Source organism: Anomaloglossus baeobatrachus, chromosome 4 (genome assembly GCF_048569485.1).
Source record: "Anomaloglossus baeobatrachus isolate aAnoBae1 chromosome 4, aAnoBae1.hap1, whole genome shotgun sequence".
Taxonomy (NCBI): Eukaryota; Metazoa; Chordata; class Amphibia; order Anura; family Aromobatidae; genus Anomaloglossus; species Anomaloglossus baeobatrachus.
The window spans coordinates 430,926,301-430,941,712 of record NC_134356.1 but is presented as its reverse complement, the minus strand read 5'-3'; the positions used below and the strand labels follow the sequence as shown (position 1 = coordinate 430,941,712).

General features: G+C 44.3%; 1 protein-coding gene across 1 annotated transcript in view; it reads right to left on the bottom strand.

Moving 5' to 3' along the window:
* Positions 1-2,250: 2,250 nt before the first annotated feature.
* Positions 2,251-15,412, bottom strand: part of LOC142301612 (guanylyl cyclase-activating protein 1-like) — a 28,428-nt gene continuing 15,266 nt past the window's right edge. Inside the window, exons 3-4 of the mRNA XM_075342640.1 lie at positions 4,879-4,969; positions 2,251-4,087 (exon numbers count right to left, since the gene is read on the bottom strand). Coding sequence (XP_075198755.1) covers positions 3,960-4,087; positions 4,879-4,969 — 219 coding nt within the window. The 3' untranslated portion in view covers positions 2,251-3,959. The remainder of the gene's footprint in view (positions 4,088-4,878; positions 4,970-15,412) is intronic.

Sequence of the window (15,412 nt, the reverse complement as noted above, 5' to 3'; positions counted from 1 at the left end):
ACCCGGGAGTCCTGCGGTCACTCCGATCAAAAAGGGGTTGGCGGTTTGGGGACGTAGGTGTACGGCCGGAGCCGTGTTAAGTTGGTGACGCCACCCACGGGATGTGGTGAAGGTGGACACCACCGCTGCAGTTACAGGGCACCCGGGGTAGATGTTGCGCAGCAAGTTGTTAACCCCTCCATGGGCAGGGATGGTGGCCACGGGACCCGCTGAGGGAGTTGGGCGGTGCAGGGAGATGGGCGGCTGGAGGGCACTGATGAACTCATTATTAGTAAACACATGAGTCTCTGGTAAACCAAGGTGATGGTGGTCGGTGCCCGCAGCCGGCTGCAGTCTGGTCCCCCACCCGGTTGGTGGTCTCCATCTTTCTCCTGCACCTGTTTTGTGATTGTGGACTACCTGCGCTTGCAACTTCAGGAGTCTGCTCCCCGACTTCTGGTTGCCTAAGGAGCCCTTTGCCAGCAGACGCTGGCCCGTGGGATCTCTCTGTCGTGGCGGTGGCTTTCTATCCCCCTCGTTGGGCTGTTGCCTTCAGTCGGGACTTTAGGTGGGACAGGGCCTATAGTCCTGGCCGCAATCAGTTAATTATCTGGCCCCCAGTAGCTTCTGGACATAGCTTCAGGGTCTGAGTACCCCCCTTTGTGCTCCGGTTTCCGAGTCGGTTCCCCGGGTCGGTACCTGCGGGCCACTACCCTGTCCCGGTCCACCTCGGTTCCACCAAGCCATCTTCCCGGCTCCTGCAGACGGAGACTGCTGTCTGCCTCCTAGCCAGCAGCACCAGGGCTCCTACCCTGCCACTGGTTCAGTTTGCTTCAGGCCTGACACACAGGCCTGACCTCTAGATTTGAACTTCAGGACTAGACTCTGGTTACTTTCCCGCCTCAGGCCATCTGAACTCCTCGGTGGGCGACTACCAACCGCCTGGCTCCGCCCCCTGGTGTGTCCATCAAGCACTGAGGTGGGTGACTAGGGTTTTAAATGTTTGGCTGCTGTCACCTTGTTAGGGGACTGGTGTAATGCGGGGCCCTATCTGTGACCACCTGGCTCGGCCAGGGCGTCACACTTCTCACATAATGAGATCGCTAGCGAGATCGCTGCTGAGTCACAGGTTTTGTGACGTAATAGGGGTCTCACCTGCGATCTCGTTATGTGTGATACTAAGCAGCGACCTGGCCCCTGCTGTGAAATCGCTGATCGTTACACACTTTTCTGGTTTATTTTATGCAAAGCCGATATCCTGCTGGGCAGGACACAGCACTGTGTTTGACACCTACCAACAACCTCCTATACAGGTCGCTCATCGTTATACAGGTCGCTGATCATTACTGCGTCGCTGGTAAGGTCTGACTGTGTGACATCTCCCCAGCGACCTCCCTGCGACTTACCAGAGATCCTTATCAGGTCGCATCGTTTTCGGGATCGCTGGTAAGTCGTTAAATGTGACGAGGGCTTAAGGGTAAACTGTGCCAGTTCCTATCAGAGACTTATAAGGCCAATATAAATAACATCTAATGGCCTAATAGCATATTTAGATAAGCCAATAATTTGGAATGAGTGTTCATTAGAGTGTTTATCAGCTTGCACAAACATTACGACAACCATGAAGGAAGGCACAGACGCCGAGCCATACGGGCGCTGTAGTCCTTCGTCATACTTCCAATGGGGTGTGCGACACTTACTGGTTTCTTCAGGCTGGTGCTCATCACCCCACTTCAGTACCCGTCATAAATGAAATAGTAAACCATGCAACAACAGAGTTTACTTGGCAAACAAACGTGTTCAGTTTATTTTTCACACCATTATAACAGACATGGCCTCATTCCTCATGGTTCTGATTCTACTGTTTCTGGGGTACTCTTTCTTGACCTGTCTTGGAACTGTTCCTCAAGCTGCCGGGTCTGTGTCTCCGTTCCCCCCCACCTTTCCTTACACCATTGTGTGCTTCTTGGCCCTGATGGCTTCTCTGGTTGCACAACTCGCTAAGCCTGCTGGGGTGAGCCATAGGTTCCGGACCTTGCGAGGTTAAATCAAGGTTCCCCGGCTTGCACTGACACTGTAGCCATGTCATCTTTTAGGCCGGAGTCACACTTGCGAGTGAATCGCATCGCATCATCTGGCACAGCTGCACACTCTCTGGACACGAGTGTCTCAGCTACATAGAAATACATGCAGCCAACCCGCTCCTGTCAGGAGAGTGTGCGGCCGTGCCGGGTGATGCTATGTGAGTCACTCGCAAGTATGACGCCGGCCTTACTTTAACCCTATTCAAAACTGGCCCACCACAAGGCCCTCACTACCAGCCAACCCACTTGCCATCTTTCACTCCTCCTCTACCTCGACTTAACCCTTTCCTATCAGATATCTAATCTATTGCTGCTGCAGCCCACCCGCTAGATGGTGCCCACTGGCAAACAGCCCCAGCTCTGCTACATTGAGAGCCTACACTCCGTTAGCAGCATTTACATGTAAAACACACATTTATGACATACAACACCGTATATTACATTTAGTATAAAACATCTTTTGCAGTATAGGTAGACAACATATAGCATAAAACAGCGTAGGGACTCGACCACCTCCACAATCACATGACAAACCAGAAAAATATTGTTTCGTCCACTGAGTGGATCATTCATGGTGGTTTTGAAATCATTTTTATTGACAGCACATTATTCTGTGTAAATAGATGGTTAATATGCACAAAACAACAGCACGAACAAATGATCTGTGTCTAAACAGGCCATTATGTGACCGCCGGTCAACTTGTATATTGCAGATCATTATCAGTCATTTATTGGCCATGGTTGGCAAGTGCAAATGCACTTTTACACAAAAGTAACTCTAAAACACAGAACATATGTAGTCTTATAATATTTACAGCTTATTTATAGAAAGCAGCCATTTATTTACAGCTTACGAAGGCACAAACATACAAAGAACACAAATACAGAGTGCCCAGTGGAGAGCACTCCAATATCCATCACATACAGGGATTGATCATGCTCCTTACTGGAATAGATAACATTGAAACCACTAAACAGTACATTATTCAAAGATGGAAATACCGAAATTATATAATCACATCATTTCATACCTGTTATTTACACTTTGCATTACCATTGTAAACTAGATCATTATTTGAATGCTCTCATAAAGACTGTGTCCAATGTGCTTCTGGTCCTTTCTCTGACATACTACAATGTAATGTATCATCACGTCAAGAGTTTTTTTTTAAAATTGGGGAAAAATGGTGTATTTTTGCTACAACATGAGTGCAATGTGTGAACATCTTAAAGAGGTAATCTCATTTCTGACAAATACAGCAGGACTTCGGCTCTTGGACTCACATACATCTGCAGAATAAGGGTCCCTTTGTGCAACGTTCTAAGCACAAAGGGGTTAGGCCAAGTCCACAATCGGAAGGAGGGCTGCTTGTATCATGCCTCACACACTCAGGCCTGGCACTAGGCATTACTCATTACTTCAGTCTTGCCTTGAATGCTGCCTTTAAATAAAAGTACTTGTACACTTGTACCATGCCACACACAAGTACCCATGCTACTTCTCGTCTTGTTGAACTGTAGATCCCTATAGATAGTGAATGTTACTCATTAAGATTGCAGAAAGGGTCAGATCTTTACTAAAGGTAGTAATTGGACAGATCTTTGTTCTTTTTGGTAGCTATGCAAAAGCTATGAGTAAACTCATTGCTTATGCTATTCCACATTTTCACATGTGTTATTTCTCATCTATCGTGACATGGTACCAGATTATTTGCCATAGGCCCACATCTGAAGTGAGTGGGCGCTAACACAGACTTAATTTGCACTGATTCCATAATGTTAACTGGATTTCTGATGACTCTTTAATAGTGAGTGAGTGAGTCCCAACTTTCCATGTCATCTGAAAAATAAACCCTGAACCACCTCAAATATAAGCCAATTCCTGACACCTACAAATCACACACTGTGCCTTCGGTTATTAATCATGGTCACTATGTGGGTCAGGTCCAGACTCTTCATCATCACATCCATAAATTCTTCGTCTTTACGAGCACCCTCTACAAATTCCTCCAAAGACAGCTCCCCTGTGATAGAAAAAAATGGAATGATTGGTTCACACAACTATAAAGACACATTGAGGTTCACACAACTATAAAGACACAGTAACACAGAAGTTGTCCCTGGGCTGCGTCATGCTACCAGCCTCCTCAAACAGCAGCCAGCTCTGGAGGACATGGTGCTTGCTCCTCCACTCTACTCTGTGTAAGGCCTCTTTCACACATCAGTCAAAAACACACACGTTTTTGACTGACGTGTTAAATATGCATTTGGCCAATGTGTGCCATGATTTTGGTACATGTGTGTTCTCCGTGTGCTATCTGTGATAGCTCACAGAGATCAGGCACTCCTATACTCACCTGTCCCCAGCAGGAGACAGCAGTGGCCAGAGACAGCATCGCTGTAGACAACTGAGTATAAAAATCATGTTATTTCAAAGATACGTGTTTTCTCTGGTACGTGTCACACAGTACACACCACTGAGTGGTCCATGGGACATCAGTGATGCCAGAGAAAAATGGACTTGTCTCAGTGCGGAACACAAGGACACGCTTGTGTGCCGCACAGAAACATGGTCAGTGAGACATCACTGATGTGCGCGCATTGATTTTTAATGTGTCTGCGTATGTGCGTGATTCAGGTACGTGTAAAAACAGCAACATACGTACCAGAATCACGGACGTGTGAAGAGTATTGATGAGTATTGCCTAGATGAGTATTGTTGCAGTTTTCGTTCTATTATTCATTATATTATATTATTTATACTTTCATTGAATGTTGCCAAATAATTTTCTCTGAACAGGTAATTAATTCTTACCATCTCCATTGACATCAATTTTGTCAAAAACCCGATTAGTAAATTCTTCCACTGTGGTGTTTTGATCGCAGCCATTAATCGCCCGCACAGCCTGCAAAAAAAAAATAACAAATTAACTTTTGGAAAGGAAGTACTATGTTTGCCTAAGCATCTTTAATAAGTTTACACACATTTGCTAGTTTACATACACCTAAAGGCCCATTTACACACAACGATATCGCTAACGAGATATCGTCGGGATCACGGTGTTGGTGATGAAAATCCGGCCTCGTTAGCAATGTCGTCGTGTGTGACACCTTTTTGCGATCAGTAACGATGGCAAAAAGGTGTCAAATCATTTGTTGTGTACATGTCGTTCAGTTTTAAAAAATTGTTCCTCGTTTGAAATGCAGGTTGTTTGTCGTTCCTGCGGCAGCACACATCGCTATGTGTGACACCACAGGAATGAGGAACAACATCGTACCTGCGGTCGCCGGCAATGAGGAAGGAAGGAGGTGGGTGGGATGTTCCAGCCGCTCATCTCCGCCCCTCCGCTTCTATTGGGTGGCCCCTTAGTGACGCCGATGTGACGCTGAACGAACCTCCCCCTTAAAAGGAGAGATTGTTCGGCAGCCACAGTAATGTCAGTGAACAGGTAATTACGTGTGACGCTGCCGTAGCGATATGGTTCGCTACGACAGTGATCACCCCGTGACGCGCCACTGACGTGGGCGGGTGCTATCGCTCGTGACATCGCTAGCGATGTCGCAGCGTGTAAAGCCCGCTTTAGACACATTCATTAATATTCGTTTTTTCACAATGGCTGTCAATTACTCCCTCTTTCCAGGTCAAATGCTGACTCTCCACCACTTCTACCAGTGTCTGGTATGGTCTGCAGCACTGATGTCATGTTGACAGCTAATCAGTGAGCTTAGCGGATCTGACCGGCTCTTGCTATCCACCCAGGCAGAGCCCCTGAGCTCACTGATTGGCTGCAGACAATAACACACACCGGGAGGAGTGGCAAAGACTCAGTGGAAGCCACAGGGAGGTGGATAAAGCACAGTTTACTTTTCAACACTAGAAGTCCCAGAGAGGGGTCATTTAACATTTCTACCTTTGAACCCAGAGACGGGTCGAATGACCTGAAGGATTTTAGCTAACATCCTATAATCACCGTCTTTTGTTCTGTAATTCAGGCCATTACTGTCGCACCACAGGAGGTTGTTTTCCAACCACCTGTGGTGCGACAGTAATGGCCTTAATTACAGTTTGGGCTAAGGGTCATTTGACCTCTTTCGGGACTTCAGGGGGAGCTCGAAATTTCTGGGACTTGTAGTGTTAAACAAACTATGCTTGACACATTCACTCTCTTAGGTCAGTTTACATCACTACTATATTTTAAGAATGATGTCAGAATCATGCTAAAGATGATTATTTGGATAGACTTCTACAAGCTTTTTACAATAGGTTGCTGGAATTTTGTCTCATTTTACTTCTGCTCATAATTTTTCTGTGGGACTGAGGTCAGCACTTTGTAATGGCCATCCATTCCGTTACCTTCACTATGTTGTCCTTATAACATTTTGCAATAACATTGGAAGTAAGTTTAGGTCCACTGCCTTTAGAGGACCAATTTGTGCCAAAGTTTTGACTTCCTGACTGCTGGCCTCAATAATCTTCCACATTTTACTTCCTTATAATGACATCTTTTGGGAACAGTACTGTTCCCTCTTACAGCAAAGCACCGACACAACATAATGGCTTACAGCTGAGATGGTGTTATTTGGCTTGAAAGCCTTCACCATTTTTTTTTTATTATGGCTAAACAGTTCCATTTTTTGTTTCAACAGATCAAAAAACATTGACAAAAATATATATCTTTTAGAGCTGATCGAACGCCCAAAAATCCGGGAGCGGCGGATCACTGCCAGATTTTAAAAAGAGTCCGATCTGCTCCGGGATCCGGTGCCCATATAAGTCAATGGAAACCGGAATCCGGAGATTAAAAACGTTTGTTGAGGGGATAAGGGGGTAGGAGCGAGCGCGGCATACTCACCGAGGCGCTGTCATGGCGGCACTCTCCTTCCGGGTCACGCTATTCCCTTCCGGAGCAGACAATTCAATATTCATTGTTTTGACTGCCCACCAGCGCATACAATTGGTTGCAGCTAGACGCGCCCCCACCCTGAGTGGCAGCGTGTTAGCTGACTGCAACCAATCATAGGCGCCAGGATAGCCGGTGGGCGGGGAAAGCAGTGCAAGTGCCTGCCGGTCAGCATAGTGGTAAAAAATAAACAATTGGCTGCACAGATATATCCCGTGGCTGCAGCCCCAGCTGTCGGGCTGTATCTGTGCTGTGTATCCACTCACATGTGCGAGGCTTTGCCGGGTGATGCTATGGCAGACTCGCACGAGTCCCTCGCGTGTGTGATTCCTGTGAAACCGCAGGCGGTTTTTTTTGTTTTTTTTTTAAATTTAAATAATTAAAAAAAAAACGACATGCGGTTCCCCTAATTTTCATCCTCAGCCAAGATAACGCCAACTGGGGGCTGGTATTCCAGTCCGCAGCCGCCCGGTATTGCCGCATGTATTAGATGTGACAATCCCGGTGCGATATCGGCCCTTCCCGGTGACGTGATGCGGTGCCAATCAGGGTAATGAGAGGTTATTAGCAGTGCACAGCTGTTACTAAACCCTGGGTTTGTGATGGCACAGGCATCTATGAGATACCTGCATCACAAACCTGTAAGTGAATGTAAATAAACAAGACGCAGAGAAAAATCCTTTATTTGGAATAAAATACAAACATACCCTCCTTCACAACTTTATTAACCCCCAACACCCTGCAGTAAACCACACGACGTCCCTCGATGACACATCCAGCTCTGCTACATCTCACAACTAGCAGCCATAGAGAAGCCTGCCAGCTCTGAGTGTAGCCTGAGCCACGATGACTGGAGTAGACACTGTCACAGGCTGGGGGCATGTCTGTCTGCAATCAGTCACAGACGAGAGAACTGCCGGTGGGCGGGGAAAACAGTGCAAATGTCTGCCGGTCACACTGTCAGAAGTGTGCGGGTGATGCGCTGTCAGACTCTTGCGGGTCTGACATGACACCCGACACAGCCTCCTGTCGCTGTCTGAGTATGAGCGTGCATGTAGACAGAAACATATGCACGCTCCTGTCAGAAGTCTCGGCTGTGCTGCGATGTCAGACTCGTGGGAGTCCCTCACAAGTGTGACTGCGGTCTAAGAAAAAACGCATGTGTTTTTGGTTTTTATTTTTAAATAAATAAATAATAAAAAAGTACCGACGTGCGGTTCCCCCTAATTTTCATCACTATCCATGATAACGCCGGCTGGTATATTCTCAGCCCACAGCTGCCAGTATTGCTGCATCTATTAGATGTGACAATTCCGGCGCGATATCGGCTCATCTCGATTGCCCGATTGCCCTGGAGCGGTGGCAATCGGGGTAATAGCAGGGGTTAATAACAGCTCACAGCTGCTACTAAACCCTAGGTTTGTGATGGCACAGGCGTCTATGAGATACCTGCATCACACAAACCTGTAAGTGAATGTAAATAAACACACACAGAGAAAAATCCTTTATTTGAAATAAAGTACAAAATGCGCACTCTTTCACCACTTTATTTACTTTTTTAACCCCCCAACACACCCCTCCAGCTCCGGTGTAATCCCCATGACGTCCCACGAAGACACATCCAGCTCTGCTACATGTCAGAGCGAGCAGCCATAGAGAAGATTGCCAGCTCTGAGTGCAACCTATTACTGAGCCGCGATAAGCGATGACTGCAGTAGAGCTGTCATAGGCTGGGGGGCGCGTCAGCCTGGAACCAATCACAGATGAGAGGATGGCCGGTGGGCGGTGAAAGCATGGAAAGCTGTGTGATTGCGTGCACAGTACAGGAAGTGAAAGCGCGACCTGGAAGCAGTGTGCCGCAATGACACTGAGTCTCTGTAAGTATGAAACTCTGATTTATTTCTGGTTTTGTTTATTTTTATTAATTGCCAAATCCGGATCATGCACCCGGAATCCCGCGCCCGGCACACAGAGAGTGCTGAAACCGTGCGGATCCGGACTTTTATAGTCCAGATCCGCTCAGCCCTAATATCTTTCTCTCCATGTGAGGTTGCAAAATATACCCTGGCTTTTTCATTCTACTTTCAGAGCAATGTTTATTCTTTGCTGAGGGGCATTTCAGGTCATTTTGGCATAAGACATGTTTTACTGTTGATGTTGATATTTGTGTACCCGTTTCCTCCAGCTTCTTCACAATATTGTTAGCTGCTGTTGAATTAATTTTTAGAAGACTGAACATGTCTCCTTCCTAGGTGGTATGATGGCTATGTGGTCTCATGGTGTTTAAACTTGCCAATTTCTGTTTGAACTTGGTACCTTCAAGTGTTTGGAAATTGCTTCCATAGCTGTACCAGACTTGTGGAAATGCACAATTCTTTTTCTGGTATTTTAAAGTGAATCAGTCAGGTGCAATATGCACCCAGAACCACGAGCAGTTCTAGGTGCATATTACTTATCCATGTCTAGCAGTCCCAGCCTATAATAGCATAGATAAAGACATCTTTAGAAAAAGTATTTCAAAAGATCCTTTATGATATGCTAATGAGGCCAAGAACTAGTCACAAGGGCATTATTTCCCTTGGCTAGTCGATCACCTTAGCATGGTTCCCACAGGGGCGTGCTAACAAGCTAATGACTGCGCAGTGTCAGAGGCATAGTCGCTCTCATCTCTCTACTGCCACCACTGGTTTTTGGCTCAGTGCGTATAATCAGAAATCACCAGATGTCCGGTCATGTGCATATTACATCGGCTTGAGGCCAGGATGCGTACACCCGGCTTCATAGTGTGCATGACCAGAAGTTCAGGGACTTCTGATCATGCGCACTGAGCCAAAAACCAGCAGCAAAGAGTTGAGTAATCATGCCTCTGACGCTGCACATTTATTGGCTTGTTAGCATGCCTATAGGGGTGTGCTTACATTCTAAGGCGACCAACTAGCCAAGGGAAATAACGCCCCTGCAACTAGTCCCTGGCCTCATTAGCATATCATAAAGGATAAATTAGAAATACTTTTTCTAAAGATCTCTTTATCTATGCTACTATAGGCTGGGATTAGAAATATGCACCCGGAACTGTTCATTACAGGTTTTTTTTAATTTTAGTTATTTTCCAAGTCAAGCATAGAAGCAAGTAGATTTAGAAGTTAAGCGTTAAATTACTGCCATATGTACACCTCCAATTAACTCAAATTATCTTAACCTTTCAGAAGCTCCTAAATAGTTTTCTGGAATTTTTCAAGCTATTTAAAGACAGTCACCTTGGTTTGAAGTAGTGATTAGTGAATTATAAATGAAATGATCTGCCCATTTATATTTGTTTGAACAATTGTTTGTGTCATGTACAAAGAAGACATACAAAACATTTTGAGTAAGTTTTAGTTTGTTGATCTGGCAACTTATGGATTCAGCTGTACATGGTGGCCTCACTTTAACTAGTTTACATTACAACTTGCATTTTTGCGTTATTTAAAGTTAAGCATGTCAATTATGTATAACAAAGGTTTGGATAAACCATATAATACCGTGTAAAGGAAGTCAATATCTATGCTTCATTAGGAAAATGTATAGTGAGCCGATGACATTGAAAAACGCATGGATCTTAATTGCAGCTGATTTCTTACTTGGTTTTAAATACCCATGTTACTAGGTCACATTCAAATTAATCCTCATATATCTGTTCTTTGGAAGATTAAGACACTTAGTAGGAGCGGATTAATGATAGCTAGGCTTAAATGCAGGGCGGCTCAACAACCACCTTGAGACGTGACTAAATGTCTTCTACGGGCCGAGTGAAATCTATTTGAAGCAGAAATGAGGCTGGATTCATACTACATAAAATCCTGAAAAATACCACAACCCATGGGCTTGTAAGAGCAGACAAATATAAAATGTTTGGATAGGATTACGTTTTTTCTGTTTTTTTTTAAATGTCAACAGAAAGGACAAATGGGGTGAGCTTTTCCAAAGCTAAAATTAAGCAAACTGTGATGACCATCTCAGACAGTTAAAGACGACTTGTCATTTGCTAAAAAAACTCATAAAAATCCCGTGATTCAGACATTTCTTTCCATTTTAATCTGGTTCACTCCATTGCAAAAATAGTCATAAGTGTTGCATTAAGAGCGTAGTATGTGGGATCTCTTCTTGCAGACCAACCAGGAGTTTCTTAAAAGTCTTCTCTGGAGGTGTGGACTTTTAACTCCTCCCTTCCAAATGCTAACAATCACAGCTTGACCGCTAGACTGCTATATTATCTGTGATCGGTAGCATCTGGAAGGGAATGGTGCGATCACACACAGCCAGAAAAGACTAAATGAATACCCAGTTGCTCTCCCGCTAGAGATCGAGTCATGGTGGAGACCGCTGTCAGTGATTCACAAGTCTGTCCATATACACACGTAGGGAGAGACCTGTCAATCTGGGGCAGCAGGTGGAGAGAAGCTGCATGGAGCCGACCCGTGCTGGAGTCTAGTCAGACAGGCAGGTCCCCTAGAGCTCTTTCATAATCTATTGGGAAAAAAAATAATGTAAAAATATATACATACAAAATATGCCCAAAAACAATAGTAAAAAGTCCCCAGCCCATAAAAATCTGAAGAAAAATATTATTTTCCCATCTAAAATTCATTTTATTACATACAGTTAGGTCCAGAAATATGCGGACAGTGACCGAATCTTTATTATTTGGCCTCTTCACGCCGCTATTTTTGGTTTCAAATGAAACAACTGAAATTCAATTGCAGTGGAGACTTTCAGGTTAACTAAAGGGGTTGAACGAAAATATCCTGTGAAACGTTTAGGAACTACAACCAGTTTTCTACAAAGCCTCCTCATTTCAGAGGCTCAAAAGTAATTGGACAAATTTACTTTACCATAAATAAAATGTTCAGTTTTAATTCTTCACAGAGAATGCAGACAATGACTGCCTGAAGGCTGGAAGCCATGGACATCACCATACGCTGGCTTTCCTCCTTTGTGATACTTTGCCGGACATTTACTGCAGCTGAATCCAGTTGTTGCTTGTTTGTAGGTCTTTCTGCCTAACGTTTTGTGTTAAGTATGTGAAATACATGCTCAATAGGGTTGAGATCTGGTGATTGACTTGGCCATTGAAGAATATTTCACTTCTTTGCCTTAAAAAACTCCGGGGTTGCTTTCTCATAAATTTTTGGGTCATTGTCCAGCTGTACAGCAAAGCACCGTCCAATCAACCTTGCTTCATTAGGTGGAATCTGAGCAGAAAGTAAAGCCCAGTACACTTCAGAATTCATCAGCCTGTTTCTGTGTTCAGTCACATCATCAATAAACACTAGTGCCATTGGAAGCTATGCATGCTATGCATGCTCGGCCATCACAGCGTCTCAACGATGTTTTACAGAGGATGTGGTGTGCTTTGGATCATGAGCCGTTCCAAGCCTTCTCCGTACTTTCTTCTTACATCATTCTGGTACAGGTGATCTTAGTTTCATTTATCCATATAATGCTTTTCCAGAACTTGGTGGTTTCTTTAGCTGATTTTTTGCTAATCCGGGCTTTCTATTTTCAAGCTAATTAATGGATTGCACCTTGTGGTAAATCCTCTGTATTTGCACTCAGGAAGTCTTTTCTTTATGGTAGACTTAGATACTAGTACACCTACTTTCTGGAGAGTGTTTTTCACTTCAGTGGATGTTGTGAAGGGGTTCTCCTTCACTAAGGAAAGGATTCTGTGATCATCCACCACTATTATCTTCCTTGGACATCCAGACCTCTTTGAGTTCCCAAGCTCTCCAGTGTGCTCATTTTTTCACAATATGCCAAACTGTTGAATTGGCCACCTCTATCATTTCTGCTATCTCTCTCATGGATTTCTTCTTTTTTTTTCAGGCAATGATGTTCTGTTTCTCTTCCATTGAGCTTTTCTTTGACCGCATGTTGTGAGTTTACAACAGCTTCTAAATGCAAATGCCACATGTGGAATCAGCTCCAAACCTTTTAACTGCTTAATTATGTATTAACAACAGAATAGCTTATGCAGTCAACTAAAGAGCTTTTGAGATAATTGTCCAATTACCTTTAGTCCCTTTAAAAAGAGGCAGCTCTATGTTAAAGATCTGTAATTTCTAAACCCTTACCCCAATTAGGATGTGAATACCCTCAAATTAAAGCGGAGAACCTGCACTTAAAAACATATATTGATTACATAACTGTGTATTGACAATGTTTTAGTAAATAGGTAAAATGCCAAAATGTGTGTCACTGTTCAAATTTTTCTTGACCTAACTGTAAATGTAAGAAGAAAAACCACTAAAGCTTACACTAATTAGCCATTTACACAACTGCAATCACCTGGAAAACTCATTCAACAGGTTATTTGTGGTAAGAGGTTAAAATCAAAAAGTATAAACAAAGAAAAACTCAACCCCAAAATGCCTTTACAATATGTGTTTCTAAAAAAATATATATTTAAATTACATGATAATTTATATGTAGCAAAAATCAGTGCTAACAACTAATACGTCATTCATTAAAGAATGTCTCATATAACCATGTCAGCAAAAAAATAGAATAATTTCTGCTGAAAAGCAGAGAGGCAAATCTGAAAAAAAAGAATGGTCATTAAGGCCATGTACTATTTTGATGGATAATTTCTGTATTTTCTTGTTCTAGCAAAAAGCAATATACATGAATTATGGACCATACTGTATCTCTGACAGTAAAATTGTTCTCTCAGATAAAGTCCTGAACTATAGTCCCTCAACTTTAAATATATGTTGTTTGTACTGAGAGCACAGTTATTTTGATATTTTTTTAAGAATTGATTCCATTGAAAATAACTGTATATTAAATAAGCAGAAGTTTTGTACACTGTTTAGATCTGGCCACATCCTGACATTTTAACAGCTGATCGGTACCAGTGCTGGATTTCAGGCCTCAACATTGTAATTTTGATTATCTATCCTGGTCATCAATGTGACAACCCCTTTAACATGCACATTTCCTTGGTTTCCCGGGTCAATCGCAAGTTCCAGAAACGATCCATGGAAGTGTCACATGAAAGAAAACTTATGTGTCTAGCTCCATCCCTCCAGTGGCCACCAGTTTCCCAGTTTCCAGTTCCCGCTCTGGCTTCAGTACCGATGCAGGTTGATTGCATCAAGATGTCTTAGCAAAGACAAAAACATTGCCATGTCTCTGAGCCATGGGTTTGTGTTTCTTATGTAGAGGAGCAGAACACTTCATTCATGCTTGTCCTGTGAGGCCGGGACCCTGTTGCTTTGGACCGAACACAGTCTTTCTTCTTCGTTGATCCTGTCAATGGCCATATTGTATGGAGGAATTTGGTTCTGTGAGATGGCCCACCTAGATTCCAGATCTGCTGGAAACTTCACACAACAAACTGTGGTTGATAGATACCAGATTCCCATCAGACGCCTTCAAAATCCCCTGTCGGTGTCATTTGTTGATGGAATACTCTTGTCTGAACCCGTACACTTCATTTCTGAACCTTTGGAACAACGCCTGAGAACTTTGCAATTGGAGAGGATCTCCTTCCTGGTGTTTCCATACTTGTCTTGCCTGCCTCTTCTGGGTCTGCCTTGGCTCTGTACTCATGAGCCTGTTCTGAACTGAAAATCCGGAAAGGTGCTCTTTTGGGGGCAGAACAGACACAAAAAGTGTCTAATTAGTGCTCATCCATCCAGGCCTTCTAAGGTACCAACTAGCCATCATTTTATGCTTCCTGCCCACCGGCCGGCAAGCTGTTGACTTCGACAAGAAGAGAGAGAAATCCCAATGTGTCCCTAAATCCTCAGAGATGACTACTCTGGAAACTGGTTCCATCTGCCACTTAGGGCCCAGAAAAGCCTCCCAAGCAGCAGCCTACCTTTTCCACCAGCCATTCCTACGCCTATCAACTCTGAGGACATCATTCTGAAGAAGAAAGTTCTTTTAGGCCTGGTGAATAGGGGGCGTATGGGAGGGGTACTGTAGAGCCAGCATGCCTGTAGGTCCTGCCTATACCCTTCAGCACTTACCACCACGGCCGGACCGCATGCACCCTTGCTTCTGCACAGCTCTCAACGTGCCCTCCTCCTGCTGCCTGCTCCCAGGGCTGTGTGTGCTTTACAAGTCCCCTGGGAGTGTGCTTAAGACGCACACACTCTCCCTCTTAAAGGGTCAGTGCACTAATACCCCCAGAAGTACCTCTCAGCCTATAGCTGAGGGTAGCTAGGTACTTAAGGCAACCTACCACTAGTTGAGGTGCCTAAGCAACATGGTCAGTTACTTAGGTTCCTGCTTGCTAGCTAGCTGTCAGGTCTCATGTCTCCACTATCCAATACCTGCACTTGTGCCAGTTATCCCATGCCTGTCAGTACAGGCCGTATCCTCCGTACCTGCCTGCACTGTTCTTCCTGCTTGCATCAGCCATCCTGGCTGCACCTATCTGAATCAGAGACTACCTGCCCG